Here is a 27,004-nt window from a genome sequence, read left to right on the forward strand (position 1 = left end):
GTTCCTGCACCGAAGGCAACTCTGCTCCCCTCCTCTGGCGAGCACGAGCAGTACATTTTGCAGTGGGTGGCAGTGTGGGCCCTGTGTGCTGTGTCCCGACTGAATGTGTCGATTGCCCACTCCCTGTCTGTGACAACAGTGCTGACTCACCAACACTTTCTGATGATGAGGACAATGGTGTCTCCACATGTGAGTCCTCAGGGATGGTTCTGTCCCCCTCTCCGTGGCTGCCCTCTTCAGTGTCAGTCTGCGTCTGTGTCATCTCGGATCCGGATGCATTGCCACCACTCATCTCCGTCGTCTGTGTCTCAGTGCCCTCGGCCAAAGCTGGAAGAGAGAGGGAAGAGATGTTAACCTAAGTGACACACTCACGTACTGAAGGTTTCTAAGTCACATCGTTCATTACGGTCGATTGACATGCAGCACCCATCCTGTATACGAACCACCCCTACCACACATACACACATCATAGATCCGTGGGTGTCTGTGGAACCTGTACATCATACAAACAGGGCAAGTGCATGCAGACCACCACACATGTCATGCCATGGGACACCAGACCTCAACGGCATGTCCTGGAACCCTCAAATACAAATCAACTGGTATGTCCACATGGCGGACATGGGTGCTACCGCTCACTCCGCTAATGACACCAACATGCAATATATGCTAAAGATACGCACCACGGATGTCACTACTGTGTCTGAGCACGGATACATGCATTCACTCACAAGTTACAGACACATACAGTCTGCTTACCGCTAGTTTGCTGTTGATCCCCTCTCAGCCGGGCGGACAGGTCAGGATGCGTCACAGCAATTATGCGGTGCATTAGAGGTGTCATGGTGCATCGTTCAAGGCGGCCTGTTCTCGGAATGATCCCCAGTGTCATCTTCGCAACGTTCTTGCTGAGCCTGGATATGTCGTCCCAGCGCTTGTGGCAGTGTGTGTGTCGCCTATTGCACACCCCCACTGCCCGTACATCACGTGCTATGGTCTTCCACACGGCCTTGCGAAGGTGCAGCTTCACCTACCAGGATGGGAGACAAGAGGGGAACGTCATTGGACTGTTTGACAATCACATACATTGCAGGAACACGTATCTTCATGCAGCCATGCGCAGTACAACACATGTGAAGGTCCCACAGCACACCGCCAAGCTTGCAGAAGCAAGGAGTCAGTGACCACCTCATGCCCACCAACATGTTACCCACTTGTCTGGGGGCACCGTAGAGCCGTTCATAGTGGCTGAGCACACCGTCCACAAGGACATCCAGCTCCGCTGCGGTGAAGGGACGAGACCGGGTCTCTCGCACTCTCTGTATGGCAAGGTTCACGACTGTGGCAGTACAGCAGCAGTTGTTGGATAGCTCAGGAGCAGCAGGTGGAGGTGACGGTCGCAGGCAGCAGTTGTTGGATAGCTCAGGAGCAGCAGGTGGAGGTGACGGTCAGCAGTTGTTGGATAGCTCAGGAGCAGCAGGTGGAGGCGACGGTTGCAGGCAGCAGTTGCTGGATAGCTCAGGAGCAGCAGGTGGAGGTGACGGTCGCAGGCAGCTGTTGTTGGATAGTTCAGGAGCAGCAGGTGGATGTGACGGTCGCAGGCAGCAGTGGCTGGAAGCAGTGAATGTGTGCAGGAAATCTTCACACATATATAGGGCCCTGAGCTCATATCAGTGGCACACGTCTGCAGCAATTGGTTTTCCCTGGATGCTTAATTCAAAAAGAGCCAATGACTCACATTGTTGTGGCGGTGCACGTCTTCCGCAAATTTTTAATGCGCTTACGCGCAACGCGTAACCTGTTCCCATTGGCTACATGTGCATGGACCGTCACGTTCACACACCGGCAACCGCATGTGCGCGCTACTGCGACGGTGCATCATTTGAAAATACACACTCACTGACGCCGCTATGATGGTGCACGCTTTCCGCGGGGGCGGTGCAGGCCAACACATACATTTGATGATGCAATCTGAAATGGCAGTTGAAACAACCCCTTACAGTGTTCTTGCCTCACCCACCGCCAGTCCAGCCCGGTCACCCACCGCCAGTCCAGGCCGGTCACCCACCGCCAGTCCAGCCCGGTCACCCACTGCCAGTCCAGCCCGGTCACTCACTGCTAGTCCAGCCCGGTCACCCACCGCCAGTCCAGCCCGGTCACCCACCGCCAGTCCAGGCTGGTCTCCCACCGCCAGTCCAGCCCGGTCATCCACCGCCAGTCCAGGCCGGTCACCCACCGCCAGTCCAGGCCAGTCACCCACCGCCAGTCCAGCCCGGTCACCCACCGCCAGTCCAGCCCGGTCACCCACCACCAGTCCAGACTGGTCATCCACCGCCAGTCCAGACCAGTCACCCACCGCCAGTCCAGCCCGGTCACCCACCGCCAGTCCAGCCCAGTCACCCACAGCCATTCCAGGCCGGTCACCCACCTCCAGTCCAGGCCGGTCACCCACCACCAGTCCAGGCCGGTCACCCACCGCCAGTCTCCCATCGCCAGGACTGGGCGGTGCCAGGACTGGCGATGGGTGACCGACCTGAACTGGCGGTGGGTGACCGGCCTGGACTGGCGGCGGGTGACCAGGCTGGACTGGCGGTGTGTGAGGCAAGAACACTGTAAGGGGTTGTTAAAACTGCCATTTCAGATTGCATCATCAAATGTATGTGTTTGCCTGCACTGCCACCGCGGAAGGCGTGCACCGCCATAGCGGCGCCAGTGGGTGATTGATTTCAAATGATGCACCGCCACGGTAGTGCGCACATGCATTTAGCGGGGTGCAACCAGGATGGTCATTGACCATACAGCACATGTCATGCTTAATTGCTGTGTAATCGGTCATCTCCTGTGTTGGTGGAAGGCGCCCCCAGATGGCGTATGTACACACACTGCATGTCTCCGCACACATGTAATCTTCTTAGTTGTACGTGTGTGTCAGGACATGTCCGGAATGCTGTAAGATTTTTGATGTGTAGTCTATGGACCATGTCCACGTGCGACATTCATGTCCATTTTTTGCATGTGTGCTCAGACTGTAGACCTTGCCAGTGTTTAACAAAGGCTAGTGTTGTGGGCCAAAGTAGCGTCAGATGTGCATTGCGACGTGTTGACGTTTTGGTCTTGTGGACACACGTGTTCATTTCTACACATCTACACAGTACCGCAAGGGTGTGTAAACACATTCATTATCTGTTGTGAGTGTGTCGTTTGTGTGTGCAAGTTACAATGATGTGTGTGTACATGCATTCTGTGTATGCGTGTCTGTTGTTGTGTGCCCATGCATGTCAGCTGAGGGGGCATTGTATGTGTGTTCATGGGTGCATGAACACAAGTAGGGTGTGTTCCAATTTCATGTTGTTTGTACACGTATATGTGTGTCTGTGTGGACGCTTCTCCACATATGGGCCCTCAGTCATGTGTTGTTGCAAGATGTTTTAACATGTGTGCACTTTACATTGTACATGTTAGCCCACTGGATGTTCTTTGTGGCTGTACATTGTGTGTGTAGTCAGCTCTTTTTCCTTATATGTTGTTCCGGTCACACATATCATCACTGTCTCCTACATGTATTATTAGCATTGTGGTGCTCAAGATGTGATAGTGTTGCACAGCTATGCGTTGTTGGTCATTTGACATCTGCTGCCATCTACTCCCACACAGGAGGGCTCCAAATGTGCATCGACCATACACTGTGCTGGAGGACATGGTTGACGAGGAGGTGATCCGCGAAAACCGGCTTGACCGACTGAGATTGCAGGAGCTTGTCACACAATTGTCACCTCATCTGCAGCCACGCAGGACATATCCTGGAGCTTTCACACCCACTGCAAAGGTGATGGCGGCACTACATTTCTTTGCGACTGGCACTTTCCAGTACACCGTTGGTCATGCGGGAGGGATGTTGTGGTAAATAAATAAATAATACCCTATTTTTGACTAGACTTATAGCATAACAGATAGCTCAATAAATAAGAGTCAAGATTCGAGGTAGTAGGAGTTTCTGCAGGTTTATTACAGCATAAGGACAGGATCAGGACAACCTGCATGGGAACAGGACAATAAGGCCCAGCAGGACAACTGGGGCCCAGCAGCTGCCGGGGCTTGGTCTGGGATGAGCGCGCTAACATTCAATAACAAAACATTGACTTATATACATAGCGCAAACACATAGCATTACATTGCAATAGGCGTAACAGTGGGTGGAGTAGAAGGCGTGACGCGTAGCAGTCGCGAGAGATAACAGTAATAAGAGGTGTAACTGGGAGTTTACTTAGACATGTGATGCAAAACGTAACAGAATATGTCATGAATGGGCGGAAACATTGGAGGGGGCTACCTAAGGAGCCGGGACCTCTAACCTAATGGTGCGCGAAAACTAGCAATGACGTGTTACTAGGAGAAGCTGGGGGCTACGAACTCTGTGCTAGGAGCAGAGACTAGAGTCTGAAGGGTCGGAGCGACATGTACCTAAACCCTATCTGGTATCTAATGTTTAGGGAACATGTTGATGTAAACTAGAAGTCATGAGGGGAAAAGCTAACTTGATTCTAAGACTGGACCATGCATTATTCTACATGTAGTGCGTGAAGAATATTAAATGACCATTAAATACAGTATTTCTCTAACGTGGAGACGAAAAGGCTAGACAATGACGGAAACTATTGATGCAGTTCAGTAGCTTAGGAATGCAGAGGAGGAGGACTGAACTGATAGCAGGAACTATAACATACTTTTGGCAGACTCAGAGGCAGAGCCGGGGTGTACCGGGCACTGCAAGGCAGGAAGTAAGTGAAGGGTCGAGGATACAGGTGGGGGCTGTATCGCTCCTCAGCGAGGCTTTCAGGAGACAGGAGCTGAACCTGTGGTCCGGGCCCTTTTGAGGCCTGGAAACGGAGATTTTATAATTGAATAACGTGCACACTGAGAAACGTGGCAACATTACTTACATAGGCCTGATATTCGTAGTATTCACGAGAACTGGAAACTAACATATTAGAGGTGGACACAACTGTAATTGCGTCATTAATCAGAAATGGGGAATAACATATGCATATTGATCATGCACACATAACATATGATGGATGAGGCGTAGGGACACAGAACATGGCAAAATTTACTTTTCCACATTCCCTCCTTGTCACTACGTTTCCATCAGGAAACATCAATATTCATGATACCGTCTATCATTTCATACAGTACCATTTGCTCGTCTCGAATTGTCTTGGAACGGGATTTAGAACAGGGCTTGGGACGGGGAATACAAGAGGTAGCACACATGCTGCAAATCGCAGGGCCACATTGTATACAGAGGCAGCAGCTAAATATGATCGCTACTGCAATACCTAGAAAGGACAGGACTTTCCATCCCCATGCGGAAATTACATTCCAGAACCAACCGGACCATGTCCAGGTGCCTGGATCTTGGTGTAACAGATGGGCAATTTTATGGAGTCTGGTTATAGCTGAATAAACAGACGGCGCGTTATTTGGAATGAAAATACAACAACTGGATCCGAGAATTCTACAGGCCCCGCCCCTATCGGCCAGTATGACGTCAAGGACGAGACGATTCTGTAAAACGACAATTCTCATAAAGGATTGCTCTTCAGTTAAATTACCTAGAGCGGAGGCAGTCTCATCTACTACTGCTTCAAGGGTTCTTGTTAACCTACGAATGAGCTTACTATTTACAACTGTACCTAAATAAGGGAAAACACCTTTATCTATATCAATGAATTGCTCTGCGGCGGTTTCAGTATAATCGACAATCGGGAGATTTCTCTTGTGTCTAGTGTGTACTAAGAAAGAATTCCTATGATAGTCAGGTGGGGCTAGAAAAACAGGTGGCAGTAGGAAGGCAATGTAACAGGTTCCCTCCCAATCGAGGGGCAGACGGACATATGCAGTTTGACCACAAACAAAATAAGAATGACGTGAAGCTTTAAAAATAGATTTCCTACTGTCACTATACTTGATAACAGTAGTACATTCACTATGACCTATATGTACAGAACCATAACTACGGACACATAATTCGCCTTTGACTGGTAGTACTGAAATAGCGGGTGAGTCTGGAGTAGTATCAGACTGAACATTCAGGACCATGAAATTCGACGAATAATTTCCTAAATTATATACTTCATTTTCTAAATCTAAACCTGTTCTGTGGGGGAAACCTTGCTTGTCTGGAAAACATGTACTGTTAAGAAAAGACATATCTGTTGAGGATGACGTTAACGTGGACCATGCTCCACACGAACCATTGTGTGAGAATGGATAAGGAAAGAGTGGCAGAACTCCCTTCGGTGTCTGGAAAGGGGGGAGTCGACCACACACCCAACAATTAGTGGCATTGCTGGTCTGGTGTGAATAATGTAACATACGGATAAATGTGTTATTACGCATAGCGAGGCGGTATGCATATTCGTGAGGAGGCAGATCACTAAACGTGTGCTCTACTGTAGCATGAGCAGACATATTTACATGAGGAACTGGAAAACACAGGAAAAGTGCGTAGCTGGTGCAGGAAATCATTATGCTGAGAAATAATATGAAACTCAGAAAAACGATACATTTGATTGAACTTTGACTGACTCTCTCACTATGGGGGTCTATTTTATACATGTCAGAAACAGTCTAACCGTTTCACCTAGGGGAGGACTTATACAATCAAACTGGCTGACTTATTAGACCTGAGCTTTAACTTATACTCCTGTTGCGGAGTTTTCTCTAACAAGGGAGGGGTTGTAATAATGTCTTGTGCGGGACAGTCCTTTAAAACAATGTTCTGGCAATCCTTCGAATCCTGAGAAATGTTCTTGGAAATGTTTTTGAAGACTGGTTTCGATCCTTTGAAAAGTTTTACATGAGAAAGGTGGACCCACCCCTTCCTGCCTTCCAACTTGACGGCAGTACGGGTGGTCAAGAGGACCTGGCGTGGCTCTTTCCAACGTGGTTCCAGCGGACTTGATCTGTCGAAATTTCTGATCATCACAAGGGAGCCTGGAACGATCTCGTGCGGTGCCACCTCGGTATTGTCTGGAAATGCGGCGGCAACCTGTGAACGACATGAGTTGAGGGCAGACATCAAGGAAGCTAGGTAATCTGTCAGCATATTACATGAAACATCGGTAATACTTCGGGGTCTAGGAGTACCCCACATGTTAGGGGGGCGGCCGAAAACGACCTCATACGGGGACAGACCTGATCTGGAATGTGCGACCATACGCATGTAAAACAGAGCGACTGGCAGAGCTACTAGCCAGTCCACACCCTTGTCTTTACAGACTTTAGCTATACGGATTTTCAGAGTCTGATTATGCCTTTCAACTAGTCCAGCTGCTTCTGGATGGCGTACACAATGGAACTTCCACTGGTACCCTAACAAAAGGGAAACATGTTTCATGAGTTCGGATGAGAATGGCTGACCGTTATCAGAATATACGACTCTAGGGAGTCCATATCTAGGGAAGAATTCACGAACCAACTGCTTGGCAGTGGTCGCGGCTGTGTAATCCGGGACTGGATATGCTTCTGTCCATCTGGACAAGGCGCATACTACTACAAGGACATACTTGAAACCTCGACATCGCTCCATCTGAATATAATCCATCTGGAGGACCTCAAAAGGGTGGTCAGGGGGCTGGAAACCACCTTGTTCCACCGGGACACTTTTACCTGGATTAAACTGACAACATATCATACAGGTACGGACTTTCTGCTTGGCTGCAGCTCGTAAATGCTTGTTGAACCAAATGTTCTGGATACTGTCTAACATAGCTTTTTCTCCTAAATGTGCTGGACTATGTGCGGTATTGATAATGACTTGAACCATAGAATCGGGGAGAAACCATGTGGCTCTACCCTTCGTTAACCATCCTTGATCTGTCTGGACCCCTCCTTGTACAGACCATTTCTTGATTTCATCGGGAGTAGCATGTAACTGGATATCTATGACATCTTGAGTAGGGTCCTTAACTGTCATGCATGTAGTCGGATCTGGAGTATGTGTCATGTTTACTGGAATGTCTGGAGTCTGTGCTGTAAGCTTGGCTGTGCGGTCTGCTAAATCATTACCTTGGGAAATAATGTCAGTAACTTTCGTATGTGCTTTGCACTTCATGATAGCAATAGATGTCGGTAAATGTATGGCATCTAACAGGGCTTGAATAAGGAGACCATGCTGAATCTTGGTTCCATGAGAAGTCATAAAACCTCTCTCCTGCCAGAGCACTCCGAAGTCGTGTACAACTCCGAATGCGTAACGTGAATCTGTGTAAACATTAACCTTCAGGTTTTTGGCATGTATACAGGCTTGTGTCAGAGCGACTAGCTCTGCTGCTTGAGCGGACAGAGTATCAATACGGTGTGTTTCAATAACTTCAGTGTCAGTAGTCACTGCATACGCGGCGACTAGTTCTCCTGTACTAGTTCTCATACATGAACCATCCACATAAAGTGTCAGGTCAGGATCTGGTAACGGAATATCTGTCAGGTCTTGTCTTGGCTTTGTCGTAATGTTAACTACTTCCACACAATCATGTGGGTCTGGATTTGAATTAACTGATGGTAACAGTGTAGCAGGATTCAGGACGTTGCAGCGTCTAATTTCTATGTGTGGCTGGAACAGTGTCAATTCATAACCTGTTAAACGTGCAATTGTCAAGTGCTGAGTTTGTGTTCGGTTTAAAAGAACTTCTACTGAATGTGGGACTTGTACTGTCAGGGAATGTCCTAAAACTATAGAATCACTTTGTCTGATAGCTAGTGCTGTGGCTGCAACTGACTTGAGGCACGCAGGCAACGCCTGGGCGACTGGATCTAATGTGCTCGAAAAATAAGCACAGGGCTTGTATTGACCTGCTTGATCTTGTGTGAGAACAGATAATGCTGTACCTTCGCGTTCTGTAACGAAAAGTGTAAAAGGCTTACTGTAGTTCGGTGTAGCTAGAACTGGAGCTTGACATAGGGCTTTCTTTAACTCGTTGAAACTAAGTGTATGGTCAGATGTCCAAGGGAGGACAGTCGATACGGCTGCCTCCTGTGTCGTTAACTGTATCAGTGGCTTGGCTAGGAATGCATACTGGGGAATCCATTGTCTACAATAAGAAGTAAGGCCGATAAAAGCACGTACCTCCTTCTGGGTTCTGGGCTGGGGAAGACTCGCTATTAACTGGATACGGTCGGGTGTCAACTGCCTACCCCTCTTGGACAGCAAGTGTCCTAAGTATACCACTTGCTGGACACAGAATTGAAGCTTCGAAGGTGACACCTTGTGCCCCATCTCGGCTAGAAAATACAGAACTGTAAGTGATGCTCGCTCGCAGTCACGTTCAGAACGGGCTGTGATCAGTAGATCATCGACATACTGGAGCAGGGCAGTGTCAGTTGGCATGTGAATGTTGTCTAGTTGTCTCTTGAGTGCTTGACTGTAAATACTAGGGCTTTCTGTGAAACCTTGAGGAGCGCGTGTAAACATATAGCTCCTTCCATTTAAACAGAATCCGAAAAGAAACTGGCTGTCTGGATGAATTGGAACACTAAAAAATGCATTCTTGAGGTCAATAACAGTGAAAAACATGGCTTCGGAATCAATGGCTGTTAACAGGGAAGAAATGTCTGGAACAACTGGGTACTGAGGAATAATACATTTATTAAGCTCTCGTAAATCAATCACTAATCGATATACTGGCGGTGCATTTGGATCAGTACGTTTCATGACTGGAATGATCGGAGAATTACATACATTGGAGTCAGTTTCTACAACTACTCCTTGAGCCATGAGCTCGTCAATAATTTTGGATAAGGCTGCTACAGCCTCAGGTGGCAATCTGTACTGCCTGATTCGTGGTAACACTACACCTGGTTTGAGAGTCACACGATAGGGTGTGATTTGCATGTAACCTACATCAGTTGGACCTTGCGCCCATAAATGCTGCGGAACATTAGACAATCTTGAATCAAAATCTCGTAATACATAGTGACCCTTAAAGTCACGTAGGAACAGACGTATTCCCTCTGGGGAACAGCAAATAACTGCACCTAATTCTTTCAACGTCTTAATGCCTAATAGATTTTCTGGACATGACTTAGTAAGTAACAGATCAGTAGTACGGGACAATGGACCTACTTCTAGAGTAACTGGCTTTGATATCTCATTAACTATGGGTTTTCCTGAAAATCCAAGGGAAACATTTCTTGAGCCTGAGAGCGGAGCCCCTGGAACTTCGGCATGACTAATTGTGGTCCTACTTGCCCCTGTATCGATCAAAAACTTTCTGTCTTTCCCTAATACTTGACTATGAACATAGGGACCTTCTTGGTCTACAGGTATCTCGATGAGAGGCAAGCCTACCTCCCTCTCTAGGCTGTTTCATGAATATGACTGGTACTCTGGATACTCGGACTGTGCATACTGGTACATCTGCTGTGTGACGTGCTGTGTTGCAGCAATAGGCTGCGGTACTGTAACTGTCTGTGGTGCATTCTGTGACTGAGGAGTCTGTGAAACTTGTTCTTGTCTCGGCGGACGTGATCTTTCTTTAGTCTTACCAGTAGCTATGTTGTGCTTCAGAACTGCACACTCGTTTATAAAATGACCTGGCTGTTTACAATAATTGCAGTTCCCTTTAACGGGAGCCGCAGGATGACTGGCTTGATTCGGACCCCTCTTCTGACTGTCTTGAGGAACAGATTGTGCAACTAGCACTTTCATTTTCGTGTCTTTCATACGTTTTCTCTCGTGTTCTTGCTCTTCCCTGATTCTATTCTGGTGGTACTGGAGCATCTGGAGCATCTGGGACGGACTATTTGCTTGCCAGGTGCTTTCGACTTTCAAAACTCGATTTTTAATTTGTGGACTTGAATTCTCGACTAATTTGGTAACGAAAAGATGAGGGTACGACTCACTACTTGTCTTGAGACCACTGTTAATACTAAAACATTTTTCGAATCTAGAATAAAAATCACTAATATCCTCTTCTTGTTTCTGTTTACAGGCTGAGATTGCATCCCAGTCTTCTTTCCTAGTTGTCAATAATCTGGGTAAAACTTGAATCAATAATTCTGGTAATTCTTTACATTTATCTCCAAGACCGGTACCTGGTACTCGTGCCTTGTCTTCAGCTTCTAGAGCTGTCCAATCGATCTTTTTCTCTCCCACCTCCCATTCTTTTTCCTTTAACTTTTCATACACCCCTGCGGGTAGCAGGACCTTTAACATTTTAATGATATCTGGGTAAGTGTATTCTCCCATACGGAGCATGTCTTTTAATTCTCGATGGAACCCTGCTGGATCTTTGTCATGACTGGGAATTAATTTCTTCATTTCAAGAAGTTCCATCTTTGATATCGGAGTGTATACAAACACTCGTTGCATTACGCCACCCGCCCCTTGGACTGGGTGGACTTCTCGTAGCGGATTCTGTCTGTCTATGTAGAATGGTTTACTTTCCGGGGGTGAGACATGAACAAAATGCGGGTTCAAGAACGTTCTATACTTGTGACGCTGTTCTAGAATGACACTAATTAAATCGGTACCTAGACCTCTCCATCTGTACTGGAGTAACTCGTTCAGGATATCATGTAACGGGCCTGGATCAGAATGTTGACCCTCATACAGGGTAATGAGGTGCTGGATCATATACATACCCACCAGTCGTTGCTCGGCTGGGGGCAGTTTCAGAAACATTTGTGCCACTATTTCGTCTGGAAAAGTGGTAGAATCAGTAATCCATCGGACTGCTGATCGGGCTAGTTCTTGTTCGTGCATGGTACTTAATTCGCTATAACCGACTCGTGATTTCAGAATGTGATCGGTAGCTTGAAATACTTGTTCTAGAGAACCTTGTTCTGGTGCCGGATGATGAAAAATAGACTTAGGTTCTGGACGTAAATGGCGATCTGGAAATCTGGATTTTCCTACATACGCTATTCTGGCGGGATTCTCGTCTTCCTCTTCAGGATCAGAGACACTTTCTTTCTCGCTTACTTGTGCTGCTTTACGCTGTTCGTGTAACCTTATTACTTCTTTACGAATTTTCTTGTACATACTTTCCATGGCACTAATGGTCTTGTGCTTACCCTCGGCTATATTATCACTCCACCTTGTCAGGATTCTCATTTCGGCGGGATCTTTAGACGGGTAATCTTGTTCTCTTATTAAACAATTGATCAGGAACTTTAATATCATGAGCTGAATCTCGGCTTTCCTTTGGGACATAATCTCGCCAATACTTTCTGGATCATCCCCTGTACGGATGAAACGATATATTCTGTCTAGATCTTCTTTCATATTTGGTAAGGTGACTAGATACTCGGTCACCCTTCTTACGCGTACGGAATATAAAACCATATTATACTCGCCTGGGACTGTGTCATAGACACATTCGGCAAGGGCTTGTCTGATTTCTGTAACTGACTTATTACTTTTTGGAGTACGCTGTGATGCTTGAGCATGTAATTCGAGTGCTGACAAACGCTTGTGTGGCGGCGGGGTTTGAGGAGGACCTCCTCCTGCGGCCCCTATACTAGAATCGTCGACTGACATTCTTCGTGCTTGCAGGGTCGGTAATTGTAACGTGGGCTGAACTTGTATGGCAGGCTGACCCGGGGGTACCGTAACAGGTACTCCGGTGTCTGGAGGAACGGGAAGTGCCTGATTTACAGGGACAGGCGGAGCGCGAACAGGATTGGCATATTCTGGAACTGTGTCGTCCAAATAGGACGAAATAAAAATATCAGCTGCGGTCGGTTTGTGACGTAGCTTGGTCGGAACTAATGGTGGCGGGAAATTACTGGGTGCCTCTGGGGTCGCTCTTGGCAAGCCTTCGGCAAGGAGAGGATACATACCCTTAATAAGGGCATGCCTCTGTCTGTCTGACTGTTCGGCTTTAACTTGTTCACCTATCTCGATTAATTCTCTTTCTTGAGCTCGTTCTTGGGATTCTCTACTTAACTCTGACTTTCTGACTTCCTTTTCCGTTCTTCTATGCGCTTCCTTACGCCATAACTCGATGGCATCTTTCTGTGACTGTCTGGCTTTCTTTTTCCATAATGCTTCTTCTACTCGCATGATACATTCGGCATCCCATGTACCCGATACGGGCCATCTATACTTTTCTTCTAACTGTTTGGTATACTCTACCCATAAATCTAGATACAATATGGCGCTTATGCCATGTTTCTGATACATAAAGTGACCTGGACTGTCCCTAGGCGGAACAGGAACTGCTGCTTCCAGCAGACCCTTTCTAGTTTTTAACTGACGTAACTTGGAAAAGAGCGGCATTCTAAACTTGAATCGGAACACAATACAATACACGAAAAACAATAACAATTGGGAAAACAATTCAGGCATACCACGACATTGAAAATACATTAAACAACATTATAAATAACAGTTCGAACAGAATACTACCTGAAAATACTGAACACAGAAACAGAACAGAATTCTCGAGAACGGAACAGACTAGAGTTACTGGATGCACTGCTGTAACAGTACGGAACATACCGGTCCCATAAAGGAACGCATCAAGACCCGTATCCACCTAGGTGAACACTTCGTTTGTGGGCTTGGGTACCACCAACCCACGGACCAGAGTCAATTTAGACTGACCCTGTCTAGACACTACCCCAGCAATGGTACTCACCGGGCAGCACGGAACGGAAGGCCTCGGACTGGACTGGACGACGACGACGAACTTCGGACTTCGGACTTCAGTTACGGGTGGGCCTCCGGATACCTCGGACCTTGGACTCTCGGCTTGGGCTCTGGTCGGGACTCGCCGCGTTCCTCCACCGTCTCGTTCGGATGCTGGACCGCCTCCTCCGTCTCCTCCGTGGGCCTGAGGGATACTTGAAGCAGAAATATCTGCACTTGGCCAGTATGGTTCCGTCACGACTGCAGAGGGTCAGGGGGTCGGCGTGGCTTCACCGACGCGTGGGGAAAGGGCAAGTCCCTGTTCGGGCGCCATTATGTGGTAAATAAATAAATAATACCCTATTTTTGACTAGACTTATAGCATAACAGATAGCTCAATAAATAAGAGTCAAGATTCGAGGTAGTAGGAGTTTCTGCAGGTTTATTACAGCATAAGGACAGGATCAGGACAACCTGCATGGGAACAGGACAATAAGGCCCAGCAGGACAACTGGGGCCCAGCAGCTGCCGGGGCTTGGTCTGGGATGAGCGCGCTAACATTCAATAACAAAACATTGACTTATATACATAGCGCAAACACATAGCATTACATTGCAATAGGCGTAACAGTGGGTGGAGTAGAAGGCGTGACGCGTAGCAGTCGCGAGAGATAACAGTAATAAGAGGTGTAACTGGGAGTTTACTTAGACATGTGATGCAAAACGTAACAGAATATGTCATGAATGGGCGGAAACATTGGAGGGGGCTACCTAAGGAGCCGGGACCTCTAACCTAATGGTGCGCGAAAACTAGCAATGACGTGTTACTAGGAGAAGCTGGGGGCTACGAACTCTGTGCTAGGAGCAGAGACTAGAGTCTGAAGGGTCGGAGCGACATGTACCTAAACCCTATCTGGTATCTAATGTTTAGGGAACATGTTGATGTAAACTAGAAGTCATGAGGGGAAAAGCTAACTTGATTCTAAGACTGGACCATGCATTATTCTACATGTAGTGCGTGAAGAATATTAAATGACCATTAAATACAGTATTTCTCTAACGTGGAGACGAAAAGGCTAGACAATGACGGAAACTATTGATGCAGTTCAGTAGCTTAGGAATGCAGAGGAGGAGGACTGAACTGATAGCAGGAACTATAACATACTTTTGGCAGACTCAGAGGCAGAGCCGGGGTGTACCGGGCACTGCAAGGCAGGAAGTAAGTGAAGGGTCGAGGATACAGGTGGGGGCTGTATCGCTCCTCAGCGAGGCTTTCAGGAGACAGGAGCTGAACCTGTGGTCCGGGCCCTTTTGAGGCCTGGAAACGGAGATTTTATAATTGAATAACGTGCACACTGAGAAACGTGGCAACATTACTTACATAGGCCTGATATTCGTAGTATTCACGAGAACTGGAAACTAACATATTAGAGGTGGACACAACTGTAATTGCGTCATTAATCAGAAATGGGGAATAACATATGCATATTGATCATGCACACATAACATATGATGGATGAGGCGTAGGGACACAGAACATGGCAAAATTTACTTTTCCACAATGTCACAATCCATGTTCAGCATGGTTCTGCGGGATGTCCTGAATGCCATGATGCTTTACAAGGATGATTACATCCATTTTCCACGCCAGGCACAGTTGGCAGCAGTCAAAGGGGACTTATATGCCCTGGCCCAGTTACCACATGTGGTGGGTTCAATTGATGGGACACATATTGGTCTCATACCACCCCAGGCACGTGAAGCTGTTTATAGGAATCGGAAGCACTACCATTCGGTCAACGTGCAAGTGGTGTGCCTGGCCGACAACATCATCTCGCATGTGTGTGCCAGATTTCCCGGTTCCGCCCATGACTCCCACATCATGCGGAGCAGCATTGTCCCCCAACTGATGGCTAATCTGCGTCCAGAACGTGCGTGGCTTGTAGGTGAGTTTGCTGAAAGGACAATTGTGTTGTCACTGTGTTGTGAGGACAATTGTGTTGTATGTGTGGAATGATGTTTCCACAAGTCATGGTAATGAAATTTGTGTCTGTCTTCACACCACCTAGGCGACTCTGTGTACCCAAACAGGCCGTGGCTGCTGAGCCCCATCAGGAATCCTACTACCCCTGGTGAATTGCGTTATAATGATGCCCATGGGAGGACACGTTGAGTGATAGAATGTACTTTTGGACTGCTGAAGTCTAGGTTTCGCTGCCTGGATAAAACCGGAGGGGCCCTGCCATACTCACCAGGCAAAGTATGCAAAATTGTGATTGCCTGCTGCATGCTCCGCAACCTGGCCTTGCGCAATTACATTGAACTGATCATGGACCCTGAAGACCAACAGGTTGCTCGGCCTCCCATCCCACCCATGTCGACTGAAGAGGATAGTGGGGAGGAAGAAGGTGCGGACCAGAGGCGTCAGCTCATTGATCGCTATTTCCCTTGAATGTGAGTAACTACCGCTTGTACAGCCAGACAATGCGTGATGTATGTTTGGTGGTGGAGTGTGGATGTGGTGTGTCTGTGCTGCCTGTTCTGGTATGTTCTGTTTGAAATGTGTGTGTTAGATGGGGTACATGCTATGCTCCCTGATGTGTGTCCTATGATTAGGCTGTGGGGTTTTAGGTTTAAACCTATAATAACTGATAAAACCCCACTGAAAGAAAAATAGCCCTCACCGGTGAAAACATATAAACACTGACAAAACACCTGCACAACCACAAACTAAATGCCATTCAAAGAAAGGAAAAAGAAAGTGAAAGAGTAATTTCGTTCTTACTGAAGGGGTCAAGAAAATGTAACTTTGTTATAGAAGCTAGCAGTAAGAAAGACTGGCTAACATTATTCTGCTTGAGTTTTGTTCTTTAGGGATGCCACTAAAATATTGTTTCTTCTTCCTTTTACTTTTTTCAGTTTTATGGCCTTTGCTTAAAGGTGCAGGGTTTAGTTTCATGTTTTAGGTCTAGTTTAATTGTTTTATAAACTGTAGAGAATCAGGACATATCAAACTCATATTTGATATTTTGGCTGCATTTCATTCTTTCACTGATAGGTAAAAGGACTAGTTTCATAAAAATCTTTCCTAATATGTGTCATCACATTTACCCACAGAGAATGGGTAAAAACCCTTCATACATCAGACCATAGTTTCTAGTGGGTCAGTATTGATAGTAGGTGAATTGCCAACACCTCAGGCTTTAAACATTAAATGCAAGGTATAGTGATATGTATATATATCACCAAGCATCTGGGATAGTGGTGAAAACGTGAAACCAGACTTTTGGAAAATGTGGTACACAGTGTCACTTGTTATGCTCTTCAAAAAAGGTTCTTTCCAAGTTCAACAAAGATTGGAGTGATATTGTTTGTATTTGCAGTGATTCAGCTACGTATATAAAAAATTTGGTTGATGACCTGTCAAAATTGATACCCGAACTGAAGTGATTGGATGTATGACGTTACAACGCATGCTTTTACCACGCATGCTGTTACAACGCAGTTTTTACAATGCAAACTTTTACAACGCATAGCGCTTTGGGGTGCTGGATAGAGAATAGTTTAATTTACTATTCCAACTCCAGTCCCCGTGGACACTAGGGAAGGTGTTGGATAGTAAATTAAATCTATTCCCTATCCTAGAGCGCCCTCCAGCTCAATGCGTTGTAATGGTTTCCGTTGTAAAAGCACTGCGTTGTAAAGGTTTTGTTGTAAAGGATGTTTCCCGAAGTGATTCCCTGTAGGAGATCCTTGACACTTGTTAGATAGTATGCTGAAAGCATCTTTACAATCTTCATAAGGGATGCTATTGACTTTTTAGTCCATTTTGGTGCATTGTTTTCTTATGCCAAGGAACTAAAATGCTAATATTTATCATTTCGTGCTTTATGTGGCATCAAAGAAAGAGTCATCCCAACTGTGTCCCTTAGCTGACGGTTCTCAGCCCAAGGGGCTATGAATGCTGAGAGGGCCGTTTCACAAAAGTTTACATGGGAAGGAAAGCACGAGCGCACATGACTAAAGACTCACTGAAGAAGTATTGTATGGTGTACTACAATAAGATTAATTTGCAAAAATCTCTTTGGACCTCATATACACTATACGTACACTGTCTATATACCATGTTCTTTCAATGCAGAAAGCAAGCAATGATAAAAGCAAAACGTTCCATAAACACCGGAAAAACACTTTTTCTATTGTTTTTAGTGGCGTGAAAATGTGTAACCACTGATAACAACTGCTTTTTAAGATATTGAAAACACTGAAAAAACCCCACCAGAATTTACCAAAAATAGAAACTGAAAACAGGACAGCCTACCTATGATCCACTTAATTGGTGATGAGTGTGGTTTGTGGGATGTTGCAGTAGAGTGTGTTGTGATGGGTGTGAATCTCTTTCCTGACCTCTGTTTGTTGTTCTCTCATTATCCCTAGGTCACTCCCACAGAGGCATGACTCTCAACAACATTGATCCCTGCACCTGGTAACGTTACATTCTAAGACAATCATGTGATTAAAACATGGAGGCCACACATCATTGAGTGTTTACGTGATGTTTATTTACAGGTTGTGGATTGATGTTGGTGCATATTTACAAAGAAGTGTTGGTGGGGGAGTGAGAGTTGAAGGTCATGGCAGATGAAAAGACCGTGGGAACACCACAATGTGTGATGTCCAGCTAGTCCAACAGACGTGTGGCAATGGTTGGCATTGTGGGACGTGATTATTTTCAGGGTGAATGGCAGGCTCAGACAAGGGTGAAGTCATTGGCGCCCCCTCTTAGAGCGGGTAGATGGAGCAACACCACTGTTCTCACCTGCATCCAGCCGTCCAACGGCCCCTCTGTCTTGGAGCCAGAGCGGAGTCAGCTGTGGGGGCAGGTTGGTCAGGGGCCACCTCCCTGTCCGTGGGCTCAGGTGTGGGTGGCGGTGGTGTTGGGGAGCGGTCCCGCTGGGCACTAGGGTGAGGGGGGGGTGGCGTGGCGTGGGATAGCCAGTCCCTCCACAGAGCAGTTTGCTGGCCCATGAGGTCCACAATTTGCCCTATGCGGGTTTCAATGGACCGCAACAGATTGCTGTTCACTTGTGAGTCTTGGTGGGCCCGTTCAGACTGTTCCTGCGCCCACTGATAGGAGGCATTGACTCTTGCGATGGCTTCCAGGGTTTCGGCGGCAGGATGAGGTGGGTGCCCTACCCCACCTCGCCGGACAACTGCACTCCTGGTTGTGTGCTGTGCCCTCACCTGTGACCTCTCACGTACACTCTCCCTGCTTGCCTGGGATGTAGATGGTCCATCATTGGCTGATGGGTCAGGCAGGGTGGCACAGGCAGGAGTGGTGGTGGTGGTGGTGGTGGTGGTGGCTGCACAGCTCACTATGGCAGGTGATGGTGTGGTGACACAGGCCGAGGTGGTGGAGGCAGTGGTGTCCTGTGAGCCTGATGGCCCTGGAAGTCTGCTTGGTCCCGCTTCGTCCTCTGCGTCTGAGCTGGCAATGGGCTCGTCCCCAGAGAGTCTGTGCTGTGAGGGGGGTGACTGGTGCTGGCGGTTGCTGCTTGCGCCAGTCAAGTTGCGATCACCTGAGAGACGAGATTATCATGATCAATGCTGTGGACATGACATGTTTTTGGTAACAACATTACTAATCAATTACCTCTCTCACACCCCCCACCCACCGCCACCCTCCCTGTGGACATGGGGGCCTGTTGGGAGTTGTAGTGCTGGTCTCTCACACCCCCACCCACCGCCACCCTCCTTGTGGACATGGGGGCCTGTTGGGAGTTGTAGTGCTGGTCTCTCACACCCCCACCCACCGCCACCCTCCCTGGGGACTTTGGGGCCTGTTGGGAGTTGTAGTGCTGGTCTCTCACACACCCCACACACCTCTCGCACTCCCCCCCACCCACCGCCACTCTCTCTGTGGACATTGTGGCCTGTTGGGAGTTGTAGTGCTGGTCTCTCACACCCGCCACACACCTCTTGCACTCCCCCCCACCCACCGCCACCCTCCCTGTGGACATGGGGGCCTGCTGGGAGTTGTAGTGCTGGTCTCTCACACACCCCACCCACCGCCATCCCTCCCTGTGGACATGGGGGCCTGTTGGGAGTTGTAGTGATGGTCTCTCACACACCCCACACACCTCTCGCACCCCCCCCACCCACCGCCACCCTCCCTGTGGACATGGGGGCCTGTTGGGAGTTGTAGTGCTGGTCTCTCACACACCCCACACACCTCTCGCACTCCCCCCACCCACCGCCACCCTCCCTGTGGACATGGGGGCCTGCTGGGATTTGTAGTGCTGGTCTCTCACTCACCCCACCCACCGCCATCCCTCCTAGAGGGATTAGACAAGTAGAGTATAGCTTTTTTGATATAGAATAGAGGGGTCACTACACTGATCATCGATTCATCATCTTTGGCTTATTGAGTCACTCTACAATTCAAAAGAGAAAAAGCTGAACAAGTGTAAAAACAATTCTGTTATGGGAAAACATGAAATATATTCTGGAATCACTTCACTTTACATGGTTATAGAATTAAATATGGCACATGCCAAGAATCGATTGTCCAATTTGGTAATCTGGGACGGAAAAAGTTAGGAAAAAATATAGGAGTGACATAGTAAGAGGTAATTGAGTGGGTGAAGGGAAACAACACACCATGTTTGTTCGGTTTGCAGTGCATTGAAAACATTGTAAATGCCACATTAACTGAAGCAGATGCACATTACACAGGCCAAACTGCAGTTTTTCAGTAGTGGCAAAAAATACGGTGGGCAGGGTAGGGGGATGATGAATGATGGATGGGATACATCTGGCTCACTTAACAAATACAGCGAGTCAAGGGAATAGAACAAAGAATAAAAAATACCTCCCACTTAGAACCATAGCTTTGAATGATTGATAACCCTACATAAACCAAATAAGCAAAGTAGGTGAGCAGCATTCGCTCCATGAGAAGAGCTGCCTTGATTATTCATCTAAACAATCCAAATATTTATTCATCCTTTCATTCTAATTTACTCATAGCCGTCATGATTAAGCTTTACTTTCTCTCATCCAGTCTTCCACCAAAACTTTCAATCCATTATTCTTCCATTCTTTCTTGTCTCCCTCAAGCCATCATTATGTGTGGTTTTGCTGAGTTACCGATAGAAGAGGCCATAATAATAACTCAACCACAGCTGTGGCTGGTAAAGCTGGGGTCATATGTTGTTGAAGACGACGCCCTGGCAATAACTAGTGAGCATAGTAATTGCAAGAAATTATGTGACTTACCAGTGCCCGTCCCTACTGCCACTTCTCCCCCTCCAACTGACCCGTCTCCTCCTGGAGTGGCACTGGAGCAGGCATCACCGATGTTCTGTGTGGCTAGAATAAAACATTACACACAATTTAGATGCTTGATATGTAATCCCCCCAAAAAACTGCAACACAATACTACAGTTCAGTTAGCACTGCAGTATCTTGTAAATATTACTCTGGGCATTTGATTGGTTGGTTCACAAAGTTAGGCTAGCCAGGGATGGAATAATGGTCAATGAAAGACATATGGTGTTGGTTGGCAGATTCAGTGGGAGTGGCACCTCATATTTCTTTTCCAGCCATGCTGCACTGTCATGGGAAACTGCTGGTATACTGTAACTATAAATGAATGGGACAGCAGCACATTACATTGGGGTGGTGCTGGTGGTACATGATGACCATGTCAACTCTCTTGTGAACTCAACTGTGCTAGAGCATGAGCATGAAAAGGAAAGCCTTCTCAACAAGCATACATCGTGAATTTCATTTATCATACTAGCTTAGTTGGGCCTGCTATCTGAGTCTTCACAATAGACAGTACCTACATTCCATTACCCTAAGATTCTAACCTAAGAAGTCCACAACAATCATAAAAGGATTAATGGGATCCGAAGAGCCCTTGGCAGTGGCGCAGGTGGCCGGTGCCGGCTGACCATCTGCTTCCGGATTCTCGGCACTATCCCTCTTCTTACCCTTGTGTGCTGATGAAAGAAATTAAGAAGATACAAAAAGTTGATTAGAAACTTAGTTAATAATGTCCACAACATTTTTTAGGACAAGCAAATGCAGTCATATTGTACTTCTCTAAAAACAGATCGCCTATAGTTCTACTAGTTTCGACTCGAGTCTATCGACTGTCGTTGAGTTGCCCATACTAGTCCTAAAATCCCCATTGTAAATTTCCTTAACAAAAGCTACATTTGTAACTAATGCATTGCAGTGAATGATATTTGATTCTATTCCCATTTCTCAACCCCCCTTGATGGACCAACTCAGTCTCCATTTTTGCGATGCATAGATGCATACTACACATCGCTATGAAACTAATAACTTGGAACTGTACAAGCTACATACAAACTCACATAGAGTATAATGCGCTACTCACTGATTTGTTATAGTGACAGGAGAACAGTCTGCAATGGCTTCTTAATTAATCAGCCAAAGTGAGCGCCAATAAAGAGTACGATTAGGTAGTGCTGAGCACTTGCCTTGCAGAAACTAGAAACTGGAACACACAATAATATACCAACGTAAACTAAACATAACTTACATCTGAGTGTGAGCAGCATGCTATTCAGAAACAAAATGTTAGCCTGTAGAACACAAACACAACAAATAATAATATGCTCACCAAACCCCGGAATCTCGACAGCTAGCAGGTCCTGTTCACGGTCCAGTATGTCCACTCGGCAGTGCGTCAGCTGCTGGGTGATGCGCTGAACCTGGCTAGAGCGCCACATGCACTGATGTACCCTCCACGGGTGATGCCTACACTCCCTCATGGGGCATCCGCATACAGGGGAGTTGGCGCTGCACAAAAAAAACTAGTGCTGCTACCTCCTCCTCTCCAAAGATCGCACCGGGGCTGAACACCAAGGGGGCGGCTCTACCTCCAAAGAAGCCATCCCTCTGCCATGGCCCTGGGTGGGGTAGAACAAAAGAAAAACAAAGGAAGGGAAAGTATAGAAGAAATAAGCAAGTAAAGGGAAAAAATAGACAAAATGTAAAAAGTCACGGAAAGCACAAACATATTTCCCCAAAAATGAGGACAGGCATGCCGGCAAACTCTGCCCACTAGCAGAACTCCACGTGGCACAGAAGAGTTTTTTTGACTCAGCAGAGTTCTGTTTAGCAGAACTCCGCGAACTCCGCACAGGCCTACTCAAGACACCCTTTATATAAGTAGCAATCAAAACACATTTTGATTGGAATACTCTGCACATTTCTCACAACTATTTCACTGCTAATTGTGATGAAAAACTAAGTAGTGTTGTAACTGATGTATCAAAGTGATGTTTCCTTGCAGTTAATAGCTGTTTCCATGAGCCTCGCAAGTTGATTAAAACCTGACGTGGGCAGCCCCTACTCTTAAGAGAGGGGTTTTAGTAGTCTTAGACCCAAACGTCATAATATAGGCTTCACCCAGGTTAACTTTAAGGTCCAAATCAGACATAAAAATCCACCAAGGTATTTAATAATGATTGCAGGCTATTTGGGGTACTGGCCTTATGGCTATGTCATCAGCATACAGGAGGGCCAGGACAGGCCGATGACCAAGCTGAAGTATGTCCCTGTACTATTCAACTAATACATTTTTCAAGTTAATATATAGGATGAAAAGTAATGTTTGAAGGACATAGCTCTCCCCCCTCACTATGCAGAATGCTTTAGAACATTTCCCTTACTTCATACCTGATTTTCTCTGTTGTCTCAGTGTCAATTTCTCAAAGGAGATTTGCAACAGACGTCTCAATTCCCATATTCCCATCAGGAACCACAATTTGGAAAGAGGGCAATTTACAGTCCATAAAGGTCATATAGAGTGGCCCCTCTTCAACACTATACTTTTACCAATAAGCAGATGAAGCTTCAGACATTGCTGTGCTGTCCCGGTTCCTCGTCTTAACATCAGAGAACAAATGGTGTTCCTCAGTCCATGATTTTAGGATAGCTTGAAACATTCTCCCCATTTCATTAACCAGGGAAAAATTGGGCAAAAACATTTAGGGTCCAGACAATTCCTCATTTTATATATTTGGCCAATCACAGATTTGGAACAGGTGTCTCAATTACCAGAATGGCTCAAATCCCTCGATCCCCTTCTGAAATTCATCACCACCACGAGCAACAAGGAATTAACCTTTCATCATTTGAAGATCTTTGTCAATAAGCTATTTTGAAGATAGAGGTGTACTACAACCTAACAATCTAGTTCAGTTGTAGAATTTTTTCACCTGCTTTGTCCTGGAGAATCTCTCAGTTGGTCAATTATTATGCCTCAGACATAATTGTATGAACGTAAGGCAGGATAAAAAAACAAGCTGACTGTGAAATTACAGGAGAACTACCCTGAGCATGTGATCAGAAAGGCAAATAAAAGGGCACTGAACAACAAAAGGGAAGAATTACTAGTGACCCATGACAAAATGGAAACAGACAGACTAATTTGTGTGACCATGTTCAGTCCCAGCTCAAATAATCTAAAAAGATGGGTTAATAAACACTGGCACATTCTCACATCAGAAAATCTATCACTATAAAAGCCAATGATTCAAATTTGGAGAGAACGTGAGAGAAAAGTTGGTGCATACCCACCATCAAAAGGTGAAAGTCAGAATTGAGCAAATTACCTTATGGAATTTGACTCCCATCACAGGGCATTACCCTTCTGGCAAATGTAATATATGCTGGCTCATACAGAAGACCATTGAGTTGCCTACTCTGTGGCTTGTCAAAAACCTTTCAAACTGTAACTCCACTAATGTTGTTTAAGTCATCATCTTTTCTTGGAGGCTAAGATACATAGACATGACAACAACAAAATTGGGCATCTGAATAAATGAACACTGTAGCACCATAGAATTCAAAAAAGATATGACAAAACTAACTAGGCATTTTATGGAGAAAAAAAAACAGAGACAAATCTACAAGGGATTGTCAATAAGAAGCTGAAACCATTATGGAAGGACATGATAGTGGCACTTCTGTTCTTTGAACAATGCTGGATATATAGGCTGTGAACAGATATTAAGGGTCTGAACGATGACATACCATGGTCACAAATTAGTCAATAACAATTAAATATACCATTGTTTTTACATCCAGTAATTAGAATTAGAGACTCATAAAAGAATCTGACCTGTCTCAGTAATATGACCTGTCTCAGTAATATTAATCAGGTACTGTTTTCCAATGAGCTTATCATACAGCAACAATTACAGGCACAGACCAGTATCTGTCTCTTTGAGGTAGTAACACAAATGTTTGTCTTCTGCTTTGAGATTGCTTATGTTATTTTTAAAAACGTTTTTTGAAGATATCCTAGTGGCTTGGTATCATTATGAGTTTGAAATTCGAATAACTGTGTCAGTATTTGATCAAATATCCCCTATTTGCAATTGCTTTCTCATGTGCTGCAAATTATGCCTTAATTCTGTACGTTTGTTGACATACAAGTGGATGGGACCTTGCCACTACTACAACTCCCATAAGGTCTTGAGTGTCAGCACGATTTTGGGGCACTCCTCGTGACACGATCTACCACGCCAGATGCTCAGCTCTGTGCAAGTGTTTTTAAACACTCGATCACCATCAGCAACCCAGACCATATGGCAAAGTTGGTACAAAGAAAGAGCACACTTTTTTAGGAATTAAGTACTGACCACTGACGGCAGCTTGAATATAAAAGAACCACACCCTCTGTAGTTTATCCAGCACAAGTGTGGGTGAGAGAAGGGAATCTGATGTATATTGATCAACATTTTTAAGGCACAACATGGCTAAGAGTTTATTGAACTGTGAAGGTTTTTAGACCATGCTGGTGTGTCATTATTGATATCACCAGCAAAATCTCACCCTGTAACATTTCTTGCATGGGGGTCGCAATTGATTACACGCTGTATTTGGGCTGTTGTTATTTTTGTGTGAAGAGTCTGCCCTTCTGAAAAATCATAGCTCTATACCCCACTTCCACTAATGATACTATGGGGTTACCTGCCGGCTGTGGCTATGTGCAGAACCTACCTTCACTAACCATTACCACCAATAATGAATTGGGTAATGGATTATTAAATGGTGCATATACGTATTTTGTATTTAATGAGTCAGACGATAGATGATCAGAAAATGGCGCATATACGTTTCTTGACCAAAAACACATTTAAAGTGAGATTGTTTGTAACTTGTGACCGTAAAATAATGACTTGCCTTGATTGACTGAACAATGAATGCAGATTCAATGATTCTTTGTAACTTTAAGTATCCCACCAAATATTTATCTGATTAGAGCTTGACTTCAGAGGGTGCCCCCTTCACCCAAACCATCACGTTCTAAGGAACTAGAGATAGGGTAAGAATTAGTGTGAATGTTTTCAATTTTTCTTTTTAACCACCACGTGTGAAGTGTTTTTATGTTTGTGTGCAGTGTCATGTCACCGGTGTGCCACTTTAATAATGTTTTGCACTAATATGAATGGAAAAGGCATGAGTGTCACTCATTAGTGTGTACAACTGACACGAACAACTGCATATTTGTAATGTATTCGTTAACTGATTAGAGGAGAAGTAAACACCTCAAGTTCTTCACTTTACATATTAAAGCAAATTTAGAGGACAACAGGTAAAAGCTGATGCTGACGTGATTTAGGTTAATATTGGTGAAAAGGAACATTTGACAAAGATGGTGGGAGAATGCATCCTCAAACGAGGAATGGGAAACTGGGTCTAGACCAGTGCAGGAGCATGGAAAAACCATCTGCACCTCCAGAAGCTGCCCACAAAAACACTACAAAATGTGGGCAAAGTTGTGTCAATACCGGGGCATTACTGTAGCTCAATGGGGTCTATGATTATGACGTTGGGTAGGAGATCCGGGAATATGAGACCCACAGGCATAGGCCAAGGTCATAGAAAAAACATACACACATTCTAGTGGGGTTGATTGTTTTAGTCGGATGTTGATTTCTTTGTTCATATGCATGGCCAGGGAAAATGAATAATGGTTGGAATGGGTTGCTTTAGTAAAATCTTTACTTGTTTTTGAAAGAATTTGAAGTATTTCCTCTGTACTGCACAGATAAAAGCAATAACAATGATCTGCTATTAAAAATACATAGCCGTGAATGTAGCAAACACATATCATTTGTATGGGCGCAAAAAGAGACCAAAGAGGTATATGTGTTTAGGCAATGTAACGCTGTTTACATGTTTTTTTATACAAGCTCTTTTATAGATGTGTGCAAACAGCCAGCTAATAAAAGGGTTAGGACCCCTTGTTGTACCCGACCCTCTCTGCAGGGTCACCCCCAAACTGTTTGCCTTTTTCTCTCCACTTTTTGCTCAATTTATT

At 45.7% G+C, this 27,004-nt stretch overlaps 1 protein-coding gene across 1 annotated transcript in view; it reads right to left on the reverse strand.

Annotated features, from left to right (window-relative positions):
- LOC144752531 (uncharacterized) overlaps window positions 1-22,490 on the reverse strand; it is a 28,819-nt gene extending 6,329 nt beyond the window's left edge. Inside the window, exons 1-3 of the mRNA XM_078640429.1 lie at window positions 22,289-22,490; window positions 21,507-21,638; window positions 20,911-21,003 (exon numbers count right to left, since the gene is read on the reverse strand). Coding sequence (XP_078496555.1) covers window positions 20,911-21,003; window positions 21,507-21,638; window positions 22,289-22,439 — 376 coding nt within the window. The 5' untranslated portion in view covers window positions 22,440-22,490. The remainder of the gene's footprint in view (window positions 1-20,910; window positions 21,004-21,506; window positions 21,639-22,288) is intronic.
- Between the last annotated feature and the right edge of the window lie 4,514 nt (window positions 22,491-27,004).

The sequence above is a fragment of the Lissotriton helveticus genome, chromosome 5_1 (assembly GCF_964261635.1).
Source record: "Lissotriton helveticus chromosome 5_1, aLisHel1.1, whole genome shotgun sequence".
Taxonomy (NCBI): Eukaryota; Metazoa; Chordata; class Amphibia; order Caudata; family Salamandridae; genus Lissotriton; species Lissotriton helveticus.